Source organism: Suricata suricatta, chromosome 8 (genome assembly GCF_006229205.1).
Source record: "Suricata suricatta isolate VVHF042 chromosome 8, meerkat_22Aug2017_6uvM2_HiC, whole genome shotgun sequence".
Lineage (NCBI taxonomy): Eukaryota > Metazoa > Chordata > Mammalia > Carnivora > Herpestidae > Suricata > Suricata suricatta.
This window is the reverse complement of record NC_043707.1, coordinates 51,241,180-51,263,098: the sequence shown is the minus strand read 5'-3', so window position 1 is coordinate 51,263,098 and position 21,919 is coordinate 51,241,180. Positions and strand designations below refer to the sequence as shown.

Sequence of the window (21,919 nt, the reverse complement as noted above, 5' to 3'; positions counted from 1 at the left end):
CCGGGGGCGCAGACACGCCCGGGCGTACTTGGGCTGGAGCGGGAGGCGCAGCCTAGAGCCGCCCCCGAGCGCAGGCTGCGGCTCGGAGGCGCTGTGGGCCCCCGAGAGCCCCGGGCCTTAGTAGGTCCCGGCATTTCGCGAACTGTGAACCCGCGGCCAGCCGGCTCTGAGGGTCCCCGCTTTTTCAGGCTGTCTAGGAGTTAGAAAGACTAAGATGGTGTCCGCTTGGCACCCCGGGACGGCTTCCCGAAGAATCCGTCCCAACAATCCCTTGTCCCATACGGGTACTAACTGGACCGCCCAGAAGTTCCGGGCTCCGGCAGCCGAACCACACTAAAATATGCCGCGGGACCTAATAAATGAGCGAACGCCGAAAGCGCGAGGAGGCGGAGCTGGCTCTGGTCACCATCTCGCGACGACTTAGTGACGTCGCACAGCAAGCGCGTGTTCCACTCTTTCACCTTCAGCCAGCCTCCGTATACGGGCCTACCCCTTTAAGCGCATAATGGACAGTTATTTCAGCCTATCACCTTCCTCGTCAACATCCAATCAGATTTAAACTTCTCTCAGCCGCCCGAGGAGTTGGAAGAAGGGGTCGAAAAAGGGAGCGCTTTCTCTCTCGCGAGAGCGCTGTAAACTGGCTTCTCAGAAAAAAACGCTAGAACAGATGGCCCGATTTCCCAAATAGTGGGTTAAAGGACGGAGTCACAAACCAATGAAAGGAATGAGGAGGTGGGATCACTGCTTTTACCGCGCTAGAAGTACCGTTACAGGGCAGACTTTTTGTCCAATCAACGCCTCCAGATTTTGGGTCAGATGACCCTAGAGTGCGAGGGGCGGAGCTACAGCCTGGCGCGAGGAACCGTTAAGATGGACAACGAATATAACCAATGAGGTACTCAGACTAGGGTGTTGGGAACCCAATAACAGAGGTTGGGCGGGCGCCTTTCCGGAGCGCGGGGAGATGGAAAGACAGACAAATAATTTCCCCAATGAGTCTGCAGAAGAGAGGAGCTAATTGACCAATGAGGACTGTGGGGCGGGAGCCTTTGCCGCGGCGGAGTCCAAGATGGCGGCGTGCGGTTCCGCTGTGTGAAACGAGCGCGGGGCGGCGGGTTAATCATCTCCGCGGAGACGACCTCCGACGACCCGCAACAATGAAAGGAAAAGAGCGCTCCCCAGTCAAGCCCAAACGCTCCCGTGGTGGTGAGGACTCGACTTCCCGCGGGGAGCGGAGCAAGAAGTTAGGGGGCTCTGGTGGCAGCAATGGGAGTAGCAGCGGAAAGACAGACAGCGGCGGCGGTTCGCGGCGCAGCCTTCATCTGGACAAGTCCAGCAGCCGAGGTGGCAGCCGCGAGTATGACACTGGCGGGAGCAGCTCCAGTAGCCGCTTGCATAGTTACAGCTCCCCAAGCACCAAAAATTCCTCGGGCGGGGGCGAGTCGCGCAGCAGCTCCCGGGGTGGAGGCGGGGAGTCACGTTCCTCTGGGGCCGCCTCCTCAGCTCCTGGCGGCGGGGACGGTGGGGAGTACAAGACACTCAAGATAAGCGAGTTGGGGTCCCAGCTGAGTGACGAAGCGGTGGAGGATGGACTGTTTCACGAGTTCAAACGCTTCGGTGATGTAAGTGTCAAAATCAGTCATCTCTCGGGTTCTGGCAGCGGGGATGAGCGCGTAGCCTTTGTGAACTTCCGGCGGCCAGAGGACGCGCGGGCGGCCAAGCATGCCAGAGGCCGCCTGGTGCTCTATGACCGGCCGCTGAAGATAGAAGCGGTGTATGTGAGCCGGCGCCGCAGCCGCTCCCCTTTAGACAAAGATGCGTATCCTCCGTCCGCCAGCGTGGTCGGGGCCTCCGTAGGTGGTCACCGGCACCCCCCCGGAGGAGGGGGAGGCCAGAGATCCCTTTCCCCTGGGGGCGCAGCCCTGGGATACAGAGACTACCGGCTGCAGCAGTTGGCTCTTGGCCGCCTGCCCCCTCCACCTCCACCGCCGCTGCCCCGTGAACTGGAGAGAGAGCGAGACTACCCGTTCTACGAGAGAGTGCGCCCAGCTTACAGTCTTGAGCCAAGGGTGGGAGCTGGAGCAGGTGCTGCTCCTTTCCGAGAGGTGGATGAGATCTCGCCCGAGGACGATCAGCGAGCTAACCGGACGCTTTTCTTGGGCAACCTAGACATCACTGTGACAGAGAGCGATCTCAGGAGGGCTTTTGACCGTTTTGGAGTCATTACAGAAGTAGACATCAAGAGGCCTTCTCGGGGCCAGACCAGTACCTATGGTTTTCTCAAGTTTGAGAACCTAGACATGTCTCACCGGGCCAAACTAGCAATGTCTGGCAAAATCATAATTCGGAATCCTATCAAAATTGGTTATGGTAAGGCTACACCCACCACCCGCCTCTGGGTAGGTGGTCTGGGACCTTGGGTGCCTCTTGCTGCCCTGGCTCGAGAATTTGACCGGTTTGGCACCATACGCACTATAGACTACCGCAAGGGTGATAGTTGGGCGTATATCCAGTACGAAAGCCTGGATGCGGCGCATGCTGCCTGGACCCACATGCGTGGCTTCCCACTTGGTGGCCCAGATCGGCGCCTTAGAGTAGACTTCGCAGACACCGAACATCGTTACCAGCAGCAGTATCTGCAGCCTCTGCCCTTAACTCATTATGAATTGGTGACAGATGCTTTTGGACATCGGGCACCTGACCCTTTGAGGGGTGCTCGGGATAGGACGCCACCCTTGCTGTACAGAGATCGTGACAGAGACCTTTATCCTGACTCTGATTGGGTGCCACCCCCGCCCCCAGTCCGGGAACGCAGCACTCGGACTGCAGCTACTGCTGTGCCTGCTTATGAGCCACTGGATAGCCTGGATCGCAGGCGAGATGGCTGGTCCTTGGACCGGGACAGAGGGGATCGAGACCTGCCCAGCAGCAGAGACCAGCCTAGGAAGCGAAGGCCACCCGAAGAGAGTGGGGGCCGGCACCTGGATAGGTCTCCAGAGAGTGACCGGCCCCGAAAACGTCACTGTGCTCCTTCTCCCGACCGCAGTCCAGAATTGAGCAGCAGCCGGGATCGCTACAACAGTGACAATGATCGATCTTCCCGTCTTCTTCTCTTGGAAAGGCCCTCTCCAGTCAGAGACAGACGAGGTAGTTTGGAGAAGAGCCAGGGTGACAAGCGAGACCGTAAAAACTCTGCATCAGCTGAACGGGATAGGAAGCACCGGTCAACTGCTTCCACCGAGGGAAAAAGCCCTCTGAAAAAAGAAGACCGGTCTGATGGGAGTGCACCCAGCACCAGCACTGCTTCCTCGAAGCTGAAGTCCCCTTCTCAGAAACAGGATGGTGGGACAGCTCCTGCAGCTGCAGCCTCTCCCAAACTCTGTTTGGCATGGCAGGGCATGCTTCTGTTGAAGAACAGCAACTTTCCTTCCAACATGCATCTGTTGCAGGGTGACCTCCAAGTGGCTAGCAGTCTTCTTGTGGAGGGCTCAACTGGAGGCAAAGTAGCCCAGCTCAAGATCACTCAGCGTCTTCGTTTGGACCAGCCCAAGTTGGACGAAGTAACTCGACGAATCAAAGTGGCAGGGCCCAATGGCTATGCCATCCTTCTGGCTGTGCCTGGAAATTCTGACAGCAGGTCCTCGTCTTCCTCAGCCACATCAGACACTGCCACCTCTACTCAGAGGCCACTTAGGAACCTTGTGTCCTATTTAAAGCAAAAGCAGGCCGCTGGGGTGATAAGCCTTCCTGTGGGGGGCAACAAAGACAAGGAAAACACCGGGGTCCTTCATGCTTTTCCACCCTGTGAGTTCTCCCAGCAGTTCCTGGATTCCCCTGCCAAGGCACTGGCCAAATCTGAAGAAGATTACCTGGTCATGATCATTGTCCGTGGTGCGTCCTAAAGTCCATGTGTAACTTGTATTTACTACTTTGACATGGTTCCTGTTTTGTGATGTATAATGGGATACAGCATCAGATGAAATTTTCTTTTGAATTAGTTGTTTAGTTGTAGCTTTTCTCTTTTTTATATTTTTATAAACCTTTAAAATAGAAGTCAGGACAGTTTAGCAGTTATTTTAAGTGAAAGGGATGCCCTGAAGGTAGCAGGCAGGTTAGGAGTTCCCACTCTTAGGGAGTAACTTTTTTCCTCTTTTTCATCATTTTTTTTTCTTTTTTAACCTTGAGCTTAAAAAAAAAAATCCTCAGAGTTACAAACCCTAAATTTTGAAAAGCTGGGATTTGGAGAAGGGCCGACTGACTATATAAAGATGATAATATATACCTTAAATGGCTTGATTGGTATTTAGGTTAATAATTCCTGTACCAGAAATGTTATTTGTGAGGCTGAAATTTGATCAGGAATCTTAAAAGTACAAATTGGTAAATTGTATAGCATTGTAATTATTTTAATCAGGTATTTGAGTATTTCTCTTAAAATATATGATTCATTCCCCAGAGTGTCTGCTCTAATACGTTTTTATCATTAGTTCTGTATCCCGTATATGCACTTTTGGTTTGTAGCTGTAACTATTCAGTAAAAATTGAGGAGTAGGTTACAAACCATATATGTCTTACGCCAGTATGCAAGAAGTGAGTAGGTATTTTTAAAATCAGAATTCTTTGGTTAGTTATTGGTGTGTGGTGGTGTTTTTACTGACTTTCAGAAAGGTATAGCAGGTACAGTTCTAATTTAATTGTGCAGATTTCAAAACTTAAGTGTTTTTCATCAAAGATGAGGTTTTTTTGTATCCATGCAAATTTCCGATTTCAATAATAGAAAGAAGAGTTGTCTGCAGGCTCATAAGTCAGTTTTGTTTTAGTGGGCATTAATTAGCTATATCTGGATTATAGAAATTTTTTAAGTCATCGTGAAATGCCTTTGACATGCTCTTTTTAAATTTTGCCTGTATTTTTATTTTCATTTAAAAACAGTAACGGTGGCATATTATTGAAAATGTTTTGAGTATCTTTTTTCACTGGTATCCCAACTACAGAGAACTGAAATGTCAGTGTAGGAAAACCTCTTTTTATATTGTTTTATTACCCAGATATCTGGAATTAATACAGAATTATTTAACCCAACCTCGCAGTTTTTTTCCCCCATAGCTGAAGGTTATATTGATTTCTGGTTCTTAACAAGGGCTTTTGCTGCATAACAGTAATGGATGCTTTTCTTTTTTTAATTGTTTCTTTCATCTATCCCTGTCCTCACCCCTAGTTTCTCAGGTCATTAGTAAGTATATTTTCCCCCTTGATTTATATGCTGAGGACTTTAGCTAAGGCCCTTGATACTTAATTATGATTAGAAACTCTAGGACCTTTTGGATCATGGTCATGTTTCTATTCTGTGAAAAGTGACTTATAGAAAGCCTGGCAGAACCCAACTGTTTTCTTTCTGTTATCAAAGCTGGTAGTTTTGAAGTAGCACCAATAATAACCCAGGGAAATGTCATGTAATTTGTTTTTTTTCCGTTATGACAGGTGTCTAATGCATGTCAGCATGAAATCCTCATCACTGCTGTGTCATTCTTTTTGGTTTTCACTATGCATTTATAAACTTTCTTTTTAAGTTTGAAGGTTTTTGTAGGGCTTTTGTTGTTTTTAAACTGGAAAAACTAGCCATTTTGATGGAAGGAAGGTACTAGGCTATGAGCACAAAGGCCATTGATGTGCTTGTAGCAAAAATACCGGAGATCCTACAAGTTAGGACCTGGTGCTTTTTGCTTTTAAAACCCTGTGCTTGGCACACTAATATGGAGAAGACACTGTTCCAAAAGTAACGTGAGTTTGTAGTCTGCATACATAGGGTCAAAGTACAGTTTGGCTAGATACATTTTTCCAGTTTAAATAATCTCACTAACCATTAACTTTTGAATATCTTTTGATAAGAAGGCTGGACAAATGATTTTGCTCTTTTAGGGAGTGAAGTCCATGACATCTAATTTAACTCTAATCCAAAGTGTGTTTCTTTTTCCCTTTTTCTTTTTTTCTTTCTTCCCTTTTTTCTTTCTTTTAAGTTGACATGACGACAAACCGAAGAATACTGTGGTTTTTGCTCCATGTTTGTTTGAATCTTGATCTGACATGGTGGCTTTTGTTAGATCTGGGCAATTTGTGCTTCAGTGTTTTTGAAACAATGGCTTGATACCATTTCTAAATGTATGTATTAGAAATAACTAATTATGTTTAGTTTGGTGCTTACCTACAGAGTGCCATCGTTTAGGTGAATCTCTTTTAATTTGTGTTGCCCATTCCGTTGTGTAGGTTCCTAATATTGTTAAACTATCTATTTAAGCCTTCAGAATGGAATGAAAAGCAAGAGTCTAAAGCTCTCTGGTTCTAATTCTCATTAGCCAGAATTTCATAATCTCAATATTGGATGTTCTTTATAACAACCATTGTTTTTTTTACTTAAAAAAACATATATATACTCATTTGATTGATTTTTTTTCTTTTTTTCTGGAGCTCAGCTCAAAATGAATGCAAAGAAAATTTCTTCAGTATATTATTTAATGACTTATTAAGTATTACTGGTGAAAAACATCAAGCTAATTAAAACTTGGGATCCTCAACTTCAAAGAGTATGGAAAATTAAGCAAACATTGAGCTCCTGGCCAATTTTGTAATGTTATTTTGTTAGTTGTAACTGGGATTCCTAATAAGAGTTTTCCATGCAAAAATTTAAATTACTGGTATAATATGTATTGACTCTGTAGTTAGAGTTTTCGCTTTAAGGATTACATCTTAAAATGTTCATCCTCTGGCCGGCATAAGCTTTTGTCACATTTTGAAGGTCAAATACTCTGGCCCTTAACTCAGCTTACTTGAGGTACAGTAAGACAAATAAGGTGTGTGTTTGTTGCTTTCAGAGTCAGACACTGTTTGGATTTATTTTAAAACATTATGAACAGATTTTCACCGACCATATTTGTTTTGTTTTTTAAAATTTGAAATCCACATTCTTTAGACCGTGAAATTGCTCATTATGCAGTCGTAGCTTGAACTGCAATTTGGGTCCATACAGGAGCCATTCACCAAAAACTCTGTGGTAACAGAATTAGGATCTCCTCTTGAGAAGAGGGCCTTAATGACCTTTTTATATGAAACATTTGGGAGAGAATTTCGGAACTTTTTTTTCTGTCTCTGCCACAGTGGCTTTGAGATGGCAGTTGGGCGTGAGGGTGAGAAGGGAAGTGAGGGTGGAGTGGGCCCTGGTAGCAGTCTGGTTCTAGTGATGTCTCTAAAGGGAGACAGTGATTTCAGGTAACCACAGTGAACTGTCTAGCTAAATAAAAAGTTTTATACATTTGGTTTAAACAGAGTTGAAAACTAAAAGTCCTAAAGTGTTCTTGGGTATTTAGCAATTGTTTATATGAGTGTTTTCTTAAAATAACAGCTGCTGTCTTTGGTAACCCAGAGGAAGGTGGATTTTTAAATGGCTTTGTATCTTGACCCCTTTCGACTACAACAGAGTAGTTCTGTATTGTTTCATATAAATTACAGAACGGAAGCAGAGGGGGTAAAAGTTTGACTCCACCTTTTTTTTTAGTTTCATTTTTTACGTTCTATTTTGAATATATTGATCCTAAATTGATTGTAAACTTCCTGTCTTTCTGAATTTGTTTGACATGTTTTACTCAGTTACATGAGTATAAAGGGTATTTTCAGTCCTATAATCTTCGCTCAATGACAGTCTTTTAAAAAGTCCACCCTGTTGTTCTACTTGTTATTTGTCTATTCATATGGTAAATTCATTCAAGGTATGTGCCAGTGGGTATTATTGGTGCTTTTTGAAGTCAAGCTGGATTATCCAGGAAGGTCTTGTTAATGTTGTGTTCATCTATAATGGCATAGGGGAAATATATATATTTTTAATATTGTAAACATTTGTACTGAATAACCTTTTTTTCCCCCCCCCGCAAGCAAAACTGGTGAACTGCGGATTGAAGATATGGAATTCAAAGCTCTAATGGACCTTTTTGAAGAGAAGTAATGGCTTATGTGGAGTTTACATGGGCCTCTTGATGGAAGAAAGCTAATCTGTTTAGTATTTGTGCATTTTACTAAAATGGCAGCTTAAAGTTGTGTATCTGCTATTGTGATGCCAATGCCGGTGTTTTAAGTGGAAAAAAATGACCTCTTGCTTTGTGCTGTGTACACAAGATTTCTGGAAAAGTAAAGAAAAACCCTTTTTATGGCTCACACAGCTTAAAAGTAGCTGTCACTCAAACGTGCGCTCACAGTTGAGCTGCTTTTGTTTTATTCTAAATAAATTGTTTCTTTTGAGGAAAATGTTTTTCTGCCTGGAAGTGAATTGACGGCAAACCTTTGACCCCTTTGTTTGCAGCTGAGGGGGTTCTTGCTGCTGCTCAGATTCGTATGTCTTGAGCCAGAAGCAGGGAGACCATCATTTTGACTATCACGGTGTGTCAATTCTGAAGGATCACTAGTGTGACCCCCTTTGTTTGCAGTGAAGGGGATCCTTTGCTTCTCAGTCCTCAACTTGATGAGGAGATGGTGCTGTCGGCTGGCACGCAAGAAGCCGGGGCGAGCACCGTAAGCCTCACCACAGTGCACGAGTCGGGGGCTTTGCTGGTTTGAAGAGCCGGAGTTGCTGAATTTAAGTTTTGATTTATTTTGTCCACCCATCACGTTTGGCCTTAGTTTCATTTTTAATTTGAAGAAAAAGTTTGAGATTGCTTTATCTTGCACTTAACATTTGCACCAAATTGCCAAAAGAAGGAGAAATGCTCCGTTTGCTTTTTAAATGTTAATGATGATGTTAATAAAGCCTTTCCTGACACATTTGAGGAGCTCCTCCGTCTCCAGGGGCTTCTTACCAGAGTTATGCAGTGATGGGTTTAGTTCTGAATGGATGAAGAGTTCCTGAGAGCTAGCGTGTGTAATTAGAACCGTTACTCGGTATCTGTGCCTTATTTGACCTGTGGTTCCACATGCCTTGGATGTGCATGCACCGTGACGGTTTCATAGGTACGAACGCACACTCGGGCCCGGTCACCTCGGTTGGTAGTACAGAGTGTGAGGAAAAAATGGAGGCGTCCTTAAGGAGGAAAAAGTGTTTGCCTTTAGTTCCTGCATTATCCTGTACAGGGGCTCCTGAGCTTTGGAAGCTGTTCCCAGTACAGGAGAACAACTCCCCTGTTTGCAGCAGGAGACTTCGGTGCACAGTGACAACGCTGGAGTTCAAGAGGAAGCCAGCAGTGCCGCACCGTGGGCTTCAGACGCCATTGTCGTTTGCCAGTTTTAAACGTAACTAGTTGCAGACGAAGACCACCTTGAAATGCAGGCTTGTTGGGCTTGTTTTGAATTTTAACCTCGGACGGAAGAGCCCTAGTGCTGTCTGTCTCCATTCGGGATGATGCTTACTTAGGCAACAGGTGATTATCAACAAAGGATGCCACGGTTATACTCTGCAAGGTGGTGTTCCAGTGGCAAACAGCTGTGTAAACCCTTGTAAACAGGTAAGAGGGTTTTTAGAGGTCAAAAATGCATTTGATTAATAGGGTGAGGGCTTTGGCTGGTTGGGGTATTGTTTTCTCTGATTGCAAGTCTTTAGGCACTCTGCTGCCTTTACTAGCTCTCTCCCCTTACCCAAGTGTTGTTGTGTTTGCAAAATCCCAAGCTGGAGCTTTTGTGCTACTTGGTGTGTGTGTATATATATATTTTTACTTTACATTTGAAAAAAGTGTTTAACGTGGGAGCCAAAATATTAAAATCCTGGTTATGGATTTAGGATTTACTGCCTTGATGTCCTTTAAAGTCTTGACATTTTCCATTAACTACAGCCTTCACCCATTGTGATTTCATGGTACTGGAAGAACCTAACTGCTGTAAAATGTTGCCATTGCAAACACTGATTCTAAACCTCCAGGTCAGTGTATGTGTATATATAGCATGAAAAGAAAAGTACCGTCACACTGGAGTGATAGATACTTTAGCCAAAATGGTTTTTTCCTTGTCTTACAAAGAGATTAAATTATAAAATGAACTACAATTTGTGGGACATGAGTAGGCAATGTTATGAGAAATCCAGCTTTTGTCTGCTTTTCCCATTTTCCTTGTCCCGTTAGTCCCACCAGCCTTCCAAGCCTCCACCTCCCAACATTAATCAAGTGTCAGGCTTTGGCAACCTAACACAAGCACGACTTTGAAAATGTATAATGCAACTGGGTTTCCTTGATTTTAAGTGGTGTTGACATTTTGAGTAGAATTTTTCTTTTTCCCAAAATTCTTGTTTTTCTTCTCTTTCCAAAGGGGAAAAGTGAAGTACAGTGGGTGTTGATTTTGTTTTTCAGTTTCTCACTGTGTCATTTACAGCATCTGCTTATGAGTTGGCTGTCCTCTAAAGCTTTGCTAAATAATCCCGCCTACATTTCTTCAGATATTTTATACCTGTCGGAAATGTCAATTTCCAGTGTATTTCCTTTCTTTGTCTATTCCACACTGAAAGCCCACTAAGTTGTTTTTCCTGCTAGCAAACAAGTATTTTAAACCACTATAATGATTTATGGAAGATTATGTTACATTCTGTTACTACATGTTTGGTTATCTTTCTAAGGTCTTGGGTTTCATCTCAAGAACAAGTAGAAATGTTACGAATAGAACATTTGTTTATTTGTACATGAGATCATATCATGCAAAATGGAAAGGTACACAGCATGACAATCTTTTGAAACTACTCCATGAAATCAGTTTGTTTCTAGCTGTACCATGAACAAAAAAATTATTCATTGGGTTGAATGTTAGATCTAGAGTTCTGGTTTTACAAATTGAGACCTGCCCTTTTGAACTATTTGTGTGGTTTTCCAGTGTCTTTCATATGGTCTAAATTTAGGATTCTGCTATAAAGGAAATAATTCCAGTAACACCTCTGAATTGTCTTGTGCTTATTTTGAAAAGCCTGGCTGTTCTAAAATTGAAAGCAGGGAGTACTCTGTCTTTAGTAATACAACTTAGGTTTTATAAATTGTCATATCTGTAGCTTAAATCACATTATTGTTTACAGGCTGTTTATCTGAGGCAGTGAATTTAGTGCTTAACGGCTCGGTTCGTGGCTTGTTTCTTTTTACAGTAGGATATCTGATTATGGCTTATCTGACTACTACCTCCATCTCCTTCCCATTCCAGTTTCCTCTCCTTAAGCAATTTGTTGTATAACAGAATTCCTTCAGACCTCAGACAAGATTGTCCTTAGCAGCCAAGAAAAGATTTTGACCTTAAGTCAAAATACGTAACTTGCTGCTTCTACTCAAATGCTTTAACATTAAGCATTCAGGTAGAGTTTCTGTATAATCATTTGAATGCTGACCAATTGTTAACAAGTAAAGTGCTGAGCATATAGATGAAAGTATCAAATAGTCTCTACCTGTGGTAACAGCTTATACTGTAATTACAAGATAAATACAAGTAAATGGTTAAATATCGGGGAAAGTTCACAGTTTAAGACAGTTACAGAAGAGATGTCACAGGCGAGTCTTGGATTAATTGCCAGTGAATATTTTACAGGAGATATGGGTCTTTGGATGAGTATATGAACAGGTTACTTTGAGCTGGGATCGTTTACAAAATGATTTTGTTAGTTGGAGAAGGATGTGGAATGATGAGGGAGGTAGGGATTGAGATGGCAGGCAGACAAGCATGAATAATATTACAACTTGTTGATCACTGGAAGTGTTGAGCAGGCTGAAGCCTGGGCAACTTGTAAAATGGTTGGAACAACAGAAATAGGGAATCCTGAAAGGCGGGATAGTTTGAGCAAGGTGGGAAGTGAGGATGCATAATCATTTGAGGCATGTTTATAGAAAGTGACGGTACTAATGATAGCAGTCATTTATTAAATATCTGCGTTAAGCCAAGCATTCTGCCAGGTTCTGTGTACACATTGTCTCACATAAGTCTCCCCGCAGACCGTACTCTGACAGCTGGTAATGGATGGAGCCAGGGTTCTAGCCAGGCCTTTGTCCCAGCTAGGGTTCTTGGTCACCACACTGTCTTACCTGCCTCACTATTTTCTGGAGGCTGGGATGGGATAAAGCTGCAAACTTGAGAAGATGTCTGGGCAGTGGGTTTCAGGCTGTAGAGTGTATCAACATATGTGGTTCTTGGGAAACATGCAGGCCCTTGGCTCCAACCCCAGGCATTCTGGGATTTGTTAGGGCTGACATGGCCCAGGAGTCTTTGTTCCTCTACAGGCTTCCCAGGTAATTCTGATGTACTTCGTGGTCGTTGGCCACATGTTGAGAGCATCACTGGCCCACAGAGAGTAGAGTGCTGACATATAAACTTGGAGTGATGTCCTATATAAGGCATAGGAAGGGGAGATGGTGTGGAAAAGAATCCCAACTGCAAGAGCAGAATAATGTTTTGTCTCTGAGGGGGAGAGGAGGAATTTGCAGAAGATATATTCAAAGCTGTTACAGAGACCAGCAGAATGCAACTGCAGATGCCACGGAATTTATCACTTAAAATTGTCATTTAAGTCACAATTTTATAGTCATGTAACTATTTCTCCAAGGAATTCAATCCAGCTTAGTATGTAATTTTGCCTCATAACAGTCTGTGAGTAGGGCCCCTGTTCAGTTTATGAAATGCTGAAGGGATACCAGAAAAGTTTTGTGAGTTGGCTATTGGATACAGAGCCAGGGAACTGATTGGGATATTCTTGAGTTTTCAGATGTTAATCTAAAAATAATGTGAATGTAGTCTGTCTGAAATTAAAATTGAAAGTGATTCTAAGATTATGAATATACATGTGCATGTGCGTTGCTTTCCATGAATGAACCCGCACCTGTATCTACTACCTCCTCACTAGGTTGCTAACAGGATTGAGACCGAATGGAACTCTAAAGTGGGGTGCATCTGATTTCTTTAAAATTTTTTTTATTTTATTTTATGTTTTTTATTTTTGAGAAACAGAGAGAGAGAGACAGTGTGAGCAGGGGAGGTTCAGAGAGAGAGGGAGACACAGAATCCGAAGCAGGCTCTAGGCTCTGAGCTAGCTGTCAGCACAGAGCCCGGTGCGGGGCTCGAACCCATGAACCGTGAGATCATGACCTGAGCCAAAGCCGGACGCTTAACCAACTGAGCCACCCAGATGCCCCAATACCTTTGATTTCTAAATGGTTGAAAGATTTCCTATTTTCTGTTATCTAAACTGGTTTGTCTTCAATTAGTATAGCTAATTCTTCAAATATTTAGATATCTGTTATGTACCAGGAATTATTCTAGGTCTTGGGAGTATATGGGTAAAGAAAACAAATTTTTCTCACAGAGCTGACATTCTGATAGAAGAAGGGGGAGATAGTGAACTGTAAGTCAGGGCCAGTTGCCAAGGACAAATGCTGAATGCAGTAGAAAGCCATTGAAGGTTTCAAGGAGGAAGAGTGATGTGACCTGATCAAGATTTGACCACCAATCTCAGGAAAATAACACAGGTATCCTTCAACTAGTCCCAAGACCTAGAATAATGCCTGGAATACATATAATAGGTACCCAAATATTTGAAGAATTAACTAGCTACACTAATTGAAGACAAACACCATATAAGTAATTCAAAATAGGGAATCTTTGAACTATTTATAAATCGAAGATATTTCCTCCAAAGATAAATTAGCATTTCAGATTCACTGTTAAGACTGAAAATGTCCTTGTTCGGAGATTCAGCAGCTTTTTTTTATGTAAATAACCATAGTAGAGATGTATTTCCTCTCAGGCTCATAATTGCTGGCCACCCTGAGATTTCAGAGCAGTCTTCTTCCTATCATGTCCTTATTTTCTCAACATACCGTTTCTTATTCTTTCTGCTGTTGTCAGGAGAGTTTCCACTGTGGTTATGTATAGTTTCTGCTACACCCTGATTGTGCTTTCTGTATTTCATAACTTGCAAGCTTTCTAGTGATATCAAACCAAACTTCCATGCTAAATAGAGATTTAGTGGGTCTTTTTGTGGAATGGCTGTCAACCTGCGCAAACCAGGTGTAAGTGGGTAGACAGTTTTAAGTGCTGAACTGGTATGTGACCTTTCTCAGGTGACCAACAATTCCTTTTCTCTGAAGAAGACTTAATGAGAAAGTTCAGTGCATAGCACGTTATTACATATATGTCCAGAGTAGAACTATCATTACAGGAAGAATTAACACTCTCAGGTGCTATATGCATACATATTTTTAGTTACATACTTTAAGGCATATTGGAGAAATTGGTGTTCTGTAAAATTTGTATTTTACATATAAAAATTGTCAGTAGTTTTACCTTGCTCCCAAGATAGGCATCTAGTTTGTGTATATTCTTTATATCAGAAATCCTTTGGTAAACAAGACTCCTTAATTGAAAATTTTCTGCATTCTACAGCAGAGGTCTAAAACCTGGCTGCACATTAATATCATCTGAGGAACTGTTTTTTTTCTTTTTTAAATAAACTCTTTTTTTTTTTTAATTTTTTTTTAAAGTTTTTTATTTATTTTTGAGACAGAGACAGAGCATGAGAGGGGGAGGGGCAGAGAGAGAAGGAGACAGAACCAGAAGCAGGCTCCAGGCTCTGAGCTAGCTGTTAGCACAGAGCCCGACGCGGGGCTCGAACCCACGAATGTGCGATCTGTCCTGAGCCGAAGCTGGAGGCTTAACCGACTGAGCCACCCAGGCGCCCCTCTGAGGAACTTTTTGATACTAATAACCTGGAAATTCCTCTCTCAGATTCATGTAAGTTGATTTAGGTGGAGTGGGACTCTGCCAAGGCCCCAGTATTACATTTTTAAGTGCCCCAAATGACTCTGATGTGCAGCCAGGGTTAAGACCTATTGCTCTAGAGACAGATCTTAAACATACTTACAAACACACATAGTCAACCTCTTAAGCACTGTTTGAAAATCAAAACTAAAAACTATCAGAGTATAATTTGGGTTCAGTACAGCAATAGCTTAGGCTTCCAGAAACTTTACTATTGAAAGTGTGGACCTCAGACTGGCGGCCATTACCATCACCTGGAAACTTGTTAGAGGTATAAAGAATTATAGGGTCACACCCTGACCCATTGTATGGAACGAGATCCCCAGGTAATTCGTATGTACTTTCAAGTTCAAGAAGCACTGCTTAAGATGTAGATACATAAATATTCTTTGTAATAAAAATGATTAGAATCTTATACCTCATACATAAGATTTTCAGATTTGTTCATTAGTCAGTGACATTTACTTTAAAGCATTTAGAAAATATTTCCAACAAGTAGGAACAAAGAGTTCTTAGGTAGTGAGCTTCTGGTGACAGAAAATTACCAGAGGTTTCTGTCACCAAGACGGGGAGGGGTTGCTGTTGCTTGTCTTGGCTGGTTCTTGCTTATTTTGTTATGCGTAAGTAGTTTTCCCTCCTTCCTGTTCTGTTCTAAGTCCACTCTTCATTGTGAAGTATAACATGTTACTTTTTACAGATCAGGGTGAGGATACTTGAGAGACTTTGCTGATAGGTGCCCCACACTTTAGAGTATTTGGTAGAGGCAGGTTAGACCTTTCTAGAGGAATGGATATGGACAGGATGGAGAGTAGATTCTAATTGCCTTTTTTTAAAATTGTATTGTGACAGTAACTTCATAAATAAACTGGTTTTCCTCACATAGCAACAAGAATCAAGACTCTAATTCATATTAATCACAGTGACAAATAACATAACAAATATTAAGTTTCATATATTAAAGGGAATGGCCTGGTGTGAATGCTCAGAGAATAAATTGCAATCCATCAATTTTGATACAGGAATGATTTTTAATGTGTAAATTTTTATGATAGAAGATTCTAAAGAAAACATTCACCAAGCAATCATATTTTTATCAAGTGAAGAATTACAGCAAGATTTTATTCACATTCCATGAGTTTTCATTTTTAAATTGGCGTATATGCTTTGGAGTCATTTTTCATCATGCACAGCAATGTCTGCTTCTCTAGAAAACTTTTCTAGGATTCATTTCTGATTTATAGACTTCTGAGACAGGAGAGGTTTGTTTTTAGTGGAGACGTACCTATATCATCATTTCTGTCTCCTGACAAATTTCATTTGTGAAGCTTACCCTCTGCAGTGTTACAATCTCACTGTAAGTATATTTCACACAAAAAAGAATGAATTCATCTGAACTTTAAGGTGTGGTGGTAGACAATACTTTATTTCTGTTATACATGAGTGGTTTTTTTCCGTGTGTGTGAGAGAGAAAGAGAGAGAGAGAAGGTGTTTTAAACCTTCAAAGACACCTTTTCTTCTGTTGATGTTCCTTAAGCTTAGAGGTGTCTGAAGCTCAAATAATGTTTTTAAATATATGGTATTGGATCAATCTCCTCTAGTTTTTGTAATAGCCAAGTTTAAAGGAGGGAGCATTTCTAAGTACAATAATTGGTTAAACATCTTTTTTTCCTCCTGGGTTTCTTTTTAGGAACTACTGACAATCCAAAACCTATAGCCGACTATGGGATACAGCTTTATTATTCAGCAACTAAAAGATGAGTTCTAATTGGCAGACTTCTGGCACTGGCACTTGTCCTCCTCTTTCTATAGAAACTGGGTTGAAAGGCAGAGCTGCACAAAGGGAAAGGGTAAGTTTCTTTCAAGCTCCATATTTATAAACCCGTATCTCATTAACTGTGGCATGGTGTCAGTTTTCACATAAGGATGTACATCAGTGAACTAGAACTCAAACATGAACTACTGATTTTCACTTGAGTGGAAACCGACATCAGGTCATTACATATAATAGGAGGGTTTAAATATGGATTTATTTTTTTGTGACTCTGACTTCACAGTTCTTGAAACCGTGAACTCAGTCTGATAAGTTTCACTTTCAGTTATTTCTAATTTGGGGGTTATAAAATTGATTTTTATCCTCTTAGATCTTGTGCTGTTGTACCTTTCTGGTAAGTGAAAATTTTGGAATAGAAGACAGGTACAGAGGACATTTTAAAAGTCTGCATGAATTACAAGTTTCTTCTTTCGAGCTAAGTCTGGTTCTTTGTGTTACAAAACAAGTATAGTACTATTGACCAGTTTTTTAGTTTCTCTCCTCTCTTTGCCAAGCAGGATGAGGTCGTCTGCTGGGTTTGCTCTCACCCAGGCAGACCTCCATTATTTGTAGACCCTAAGACACCTGCCAGTTGGTGAGTCATCTTACTGCTATGGCTTCAGAGGGCCGTGCTGTACAGCTGGGCACGTAGGCTTGAAATTGTTTAATCAAGTGTGATAAACTCCGATCTGCAGGTTGGTGTATGTAAATTATTTACACTAAACTCTGACTAGCTTTGAGATATTGGAAAGAAGACAATATTGGCTCTTGCTCTTTAAAACTTATCTCATTTCCTTGGTCTTGACATACTTCTTTTAAGGGATAGACTTCTCTTTCTCTTCCCTGCTAAAACAACATTAATGTGGATTGCCACGATGCAGAGTGGGACCTCTTGGCTTTACTTCAGCTCCGGTCGCCAGTTCTATAAAAATAGGAGAAGTGAAAGCTGGAAGTCTTCCATCACTTCCAAGTCCCTGGTCAGTTAATGCCTGAAAGTAGATTCTCATTAAAAATGTATGCTTCCCTTCCTTAACTACTAATGTGTATCCTGTTTCTGTTTGCTCACTGGGGCTTGAATGGGGTAGAAATAGAATTGGATTTGTGATTTTGGGGTGTTGGTGTGGGGAGAAGATGGCTAAAAAAAGAACTTTAGGTTCTAGCTGTGTGCTATCAAGTATCTAAACATGCAGATGTGTTCTCTGCTCCTTAGTAAGGGGGGCCAGCTCATCCTGCTTTTAAAACTGAAAGTCCCGTGTCCCAGGAACCTCCCTCATTTCCAGCCAAACTCAGTCAGTTACCCTATCTTGTTTATTCTCTATATCCCTAAAAAAGGCCTCACTAACTTACTATTCATCATTATTTTGGGTAGAGGAGATTTCACAATATATTAGCCTCTGTTGGAATGTTGCCACGGATTAGGTTCTTTTTTGCTTGTTTGTTTTTAAGAAATGGATGTTATTTGCCTCAGTCTTAGGTGATCTTAGGTGATGCCACATTACCTCTCAGAAATAAAACATGAACTTTAACTGAATTATTATTTAAAAGTTGATTCCAACCACTTTTGCTATTTTGCATTTGTGTATGTGTTAATATCTTAGGTATAAATCTGAGACAATTGGGTAGACACTTGTGGGAAATGAGTAGGCAAATAATGTGGGCATAAAGCCTCCTGCAAGTTGGTTTTGGCGTAAGATAAACCCAAGGTTTTTAAAACGTTTTGGGCTTTGGTTTTATGTTGAAGACTTCAGAGAAGCCACTGTCCATGTTTCATATTATGTCTTAAAAACAGTGTTAATACATGGTGTGTTTTTTCCTCATGGAAATAGCTGATTTTACAACTGGACAAGTTTATTATTAACTAAGCTAATTTTTGCAAACATAGTGTCATATATATTAATATGTCTAGATTATTTGAAAAATAATTGCAGAATTCTCATTTTGGTCCATTTAAGTATAGTTGTAGCTTTTATTCAATTTTAACCTCTAGAGAATCCTTTTTGTTTATTTTTGAGAGAGAGAGAGAGACAGAGTGTGAGCAGGGGAGGGACAGAGAGAGATGGAGACACAGAATCCGAAGCAGGCCCCAGGCTCTGAGCTGTCAGCACAGAGCCTGATGCAGGGCTTGAACCCAGAAACCATGAGCTCATGACCTGAGCAGAAGTTGGACACCCAACTGACTGAGCCACCCAGGCACACCTAACATTTATTTTTGAGCGAGGAAAACAGAGAACGAGAATGAAAACCTCCAGAGAATTCTTAAAGAAGGAAAGCCAGGGGCCATAATCTCATCAACAATGGTTATTTAGGTTTCAGAATTGACCCTGTGAAGGACTAGCTTTGTAAAAGTTAAAGGTGCCCTGACTAGAGTTTTAGTATCAGAAATCGTCCTTAGTAATGAACTTACGTGGGAAATTACTTCTTTTCAGTGTTGGTGTGGCACTTAAAGTAAGAGCTGCAAGAGATGGTGTCTCAATATTTTAGTATGGAGAAACTACAAGTGGCCTATACTCGGGCATTACCTTCCTTGGTTAACATTCAGTGAATATTGGAAGACCTAAAAAAGTTAATGATCATAACAACTACATCTTTACTGCCCTGTAGCAGATGTCTTTTGTGGCTTTAATTTTTTCTGGTTCTTAGGTACTTTGCATTCTCATTTTCATTTCAATCTAATATTATAACATTTTATGCTGATTTGAGTTAGAACAAATTTATTATGAGATAACTGCTTTAAGTTAAATTAGTTTCATAATCTTGTGTACTGCCAAGAAGTCAGTAGAGAGGAAAGTGTAGGGTTTTTTGTCTGTCTGTGTTTGACTTGTGACTTCACTGTTTACTGGGTGCTTAATTTCTTTTACTTTAAGCCTTATTTATTTGTAAAATGGGCATCATAGTATCTGCTTCTAAAGGTTGTGAAGATTAAATAAGATAATGTATGAACTGTGCCTCAGCCAGTGAACAGTATACATTGGATGTCGAAATGGAGTTGTTTACCACCCTACCACTGCACACACACATGGCTGTGTATCCTTTTTTTTTTTTTTTTTGGCTTTTGTGATATTCTATTTTTTTCTTTTTTTTCCTTTTATAGTTTATTGTCAAGTTGGTTTCCATGTAACACCCAGTGCTCATCCCAACAAGTGCCCTCCTCCATGCGCATCACCCCCCTTCCCCTCTCCCCCTTCCCCCATCAGTCTTCAGTTTGTTCTTAGTATTCAAGAGTCTCTCATGGTTTGCCTCCCTCCCTCTCCCCAACTATTTTCCCCCATCCCCTCCCCCATGGTCCTCTGCTGAGTTTCTCTGTTACACTTATGAGTGAAAACATATGGTATCTGTCTTTCTCTGCCTGACTGATTTCACTTAGCATGACACCCTCAAGTTCCATCCACATTGCTACAAATGGGCAGATTTCATTCTTTCTCATTGCCATGTAGTATTCCATTGTATCTATAAACCCCATTTTCTTGATCCATTCATCAGTTGATGGACATTTAGGTCCATAGCTCTGGCTATATATCCTAAATTAATGTTTGTTTCCTCTTTGTCCCATAGGGATCTTGAGGGGGAAGGGAAAAGAAAATCAGTGAATGGTTTTGCTTTTCTTGAAACTCTGTGTATATCTGGAATAGTATTTCTAGATTACAGATTCTTAGAGATGTGTTGACATCTTAGAATATTGTCCAAGAAAAGTAATAAATAAATAGGAACATTGTAAGTTAGTTGTTAAAACAAGGAATTCATTAATTATAGCTGTCTTTAACGTCTTGTAGCCTAGGAACTCAGACTTTTTAATCCACACCACCCAGGTTCAGAGGGCTTATTACCATTGAGCAGGATGAAGAGTTGCTCTGTTGCATAAGATTGATAAAGCTTGTCCCAGTCAGAATTCAACTTGGAATTCTTTAGTTGGTCCTACTTAAAATGTGCAGTCTGCTTGCATAGGAGGAAAGATTGTCACTGTCCTAGGTAAACTCTCTTCTGAGAAAATTAGTGCTTACAAGAGAAGGGGAGGATGGATGAGAGTGGTTCCTAATAAATCAGTGATTTATTTATCTTCTGTTTGTATGTAAAAAGGATGTACAAAGAGGGTTATTTTGCTTATTAGTACAGGAATATTTTTATTTAATCCTTATAGTGTGTCTGTGAGGTGGGTTAGTGCTGTTAACCTCCTGTACAGAGGAGAAAAGTGGCACTCAGGTTGATAGCCCTTATGAGATCATAATGGCAACCAGCAACGAGAGTGGGAATTTATTCACTGTTTTTGCTGTTTGTGTGTGTAAGAGGGGTGGTGTTTTTTCATACTGTCCTATGTCTAAAATAGAAAAAATGTTAGATGTTTACATCTAAATGTAAAACCTAGCTTAAAAATATTTTTTTTGAGTTTATTCATTTATTTTGAGAGAGAGAGAATCCGAATCATATATGGGGCTCAACCCTAGGAGCCTTGATATCACGACATGAGCTGAAGGGACGCTTACCTGACTGAGCCACCCAGGCACTCCTAAAACCTAGGTTTTAAATAGGACCAACTGCTGTTTTTAAGATAACTTGAGATTTGAACCCAGATTAATTTGGTCCCAAAGTTTATGCTGGGCATGCAAAGATCAGTAGACTACCATCCAACTTGTTGATCTTGCAGACTCCTGGAAAAGCAACATGTAAGCTCATGTAGTACTCTGTTAAAAGATAGATGGGGGACCACTGGGTGGCTTACTTGGTTAAGCGTCCGAAGTCAGCTCAGGTCATCTTCTCACAGTCTGTGGGTTCCAGCCCCGCATCAGGCTCTGCGCTGACAATGTGGAACTTGCTTTGGATTGTATGTTTCCCTCTGTCTCTGCTCCTCACCTGCTTGTGCAAGCACACGCTCTCTCAAAAAAATAGAAAAAAGGTAGTAGAAGGGATTCAGACCAGAAAGTGACTTCCTATTGGGGAAAGTCTCCAGAGGAGGTGGCCTCTGAGTGAGGCAGGTTGGGAAGGGTGAGACTGCAAGGCTTACGCAGAGGCACACGGGGTGAGAGGGTATGGTGTTTGGAGCCAAGGCCAGGCTTTCAGTTTAGTCTTTTTCTCTATAGTGAGTCAATTGTTTAAAATGATTAGTAATATTAAATTATATTTTAAAGTAGAGGAGAATGGAAAGATAGAATACTTTTAATTAATTTTAAATACTTAATTTAATTATTTCTAATAAAAATACTTTTTAAAAAGAGTCTTCTGAAAGAGATTATAAGGGAGCTTAGTCTGAGTAACATTATTAACTAGTTAACCTATTTATTCTATGTTTAAGAAACATCTTTTAGTTGAAGTCTGTCTTCCATTAAAAGCTACCTATTCAACCATTACATAAAACTTATAATTGTTGGGTTT

At 41.4% G+C, this 21,919-nt stretch overlaps 1 protein-coding gene across 1 annotated transcript; it reads left to right on the top strand.

Moving 5' to 3' along the window:
* Nucleotides 1-1,001: 1,001 nt before the first annotated feature.
* On the top strand, nt 1,002-8,296 carry RBM15 (RNA binding motif protein 15). Its single transcript, XM_029946460.1, has 2 exons — nt 1,002-3,891; nt 7,924-8,296. The coding sequence occupies exons 1-2, from the start codon at nt 1,026-1,028 to the stop codon at nt 7,968-7,970; spliced, it is 2,913 nt and encodes a 970-aa protein (XP_029802320.1). The 5' UTR covers nt 1,002-1,025; the 3' UTR covers nt 7,971-8,296.
* The last annotated feature ends 13,623 nt before the right edge of the window (nt 8,297-21,919 follow it).

What these genes read in the sequence shown, in the direction of transcription:
- RBM15 (XM_029946460.1), top strand. Translation starts at nt 1,026, where the DNA reads ATGAGGACTGTGGGGCGGGAGCCTTTGCCGCGGCGGAGTCCAAGATGG. An exon ending in GGTCATGATCATTGTCCGTG is followed by an intron (nt 3,892 to 7,923) that starts GTGCGTCCTAAA and finishes CCCCCCCGCAAG; the next exon opens with CAAAACTGGTGAACTGCGGA.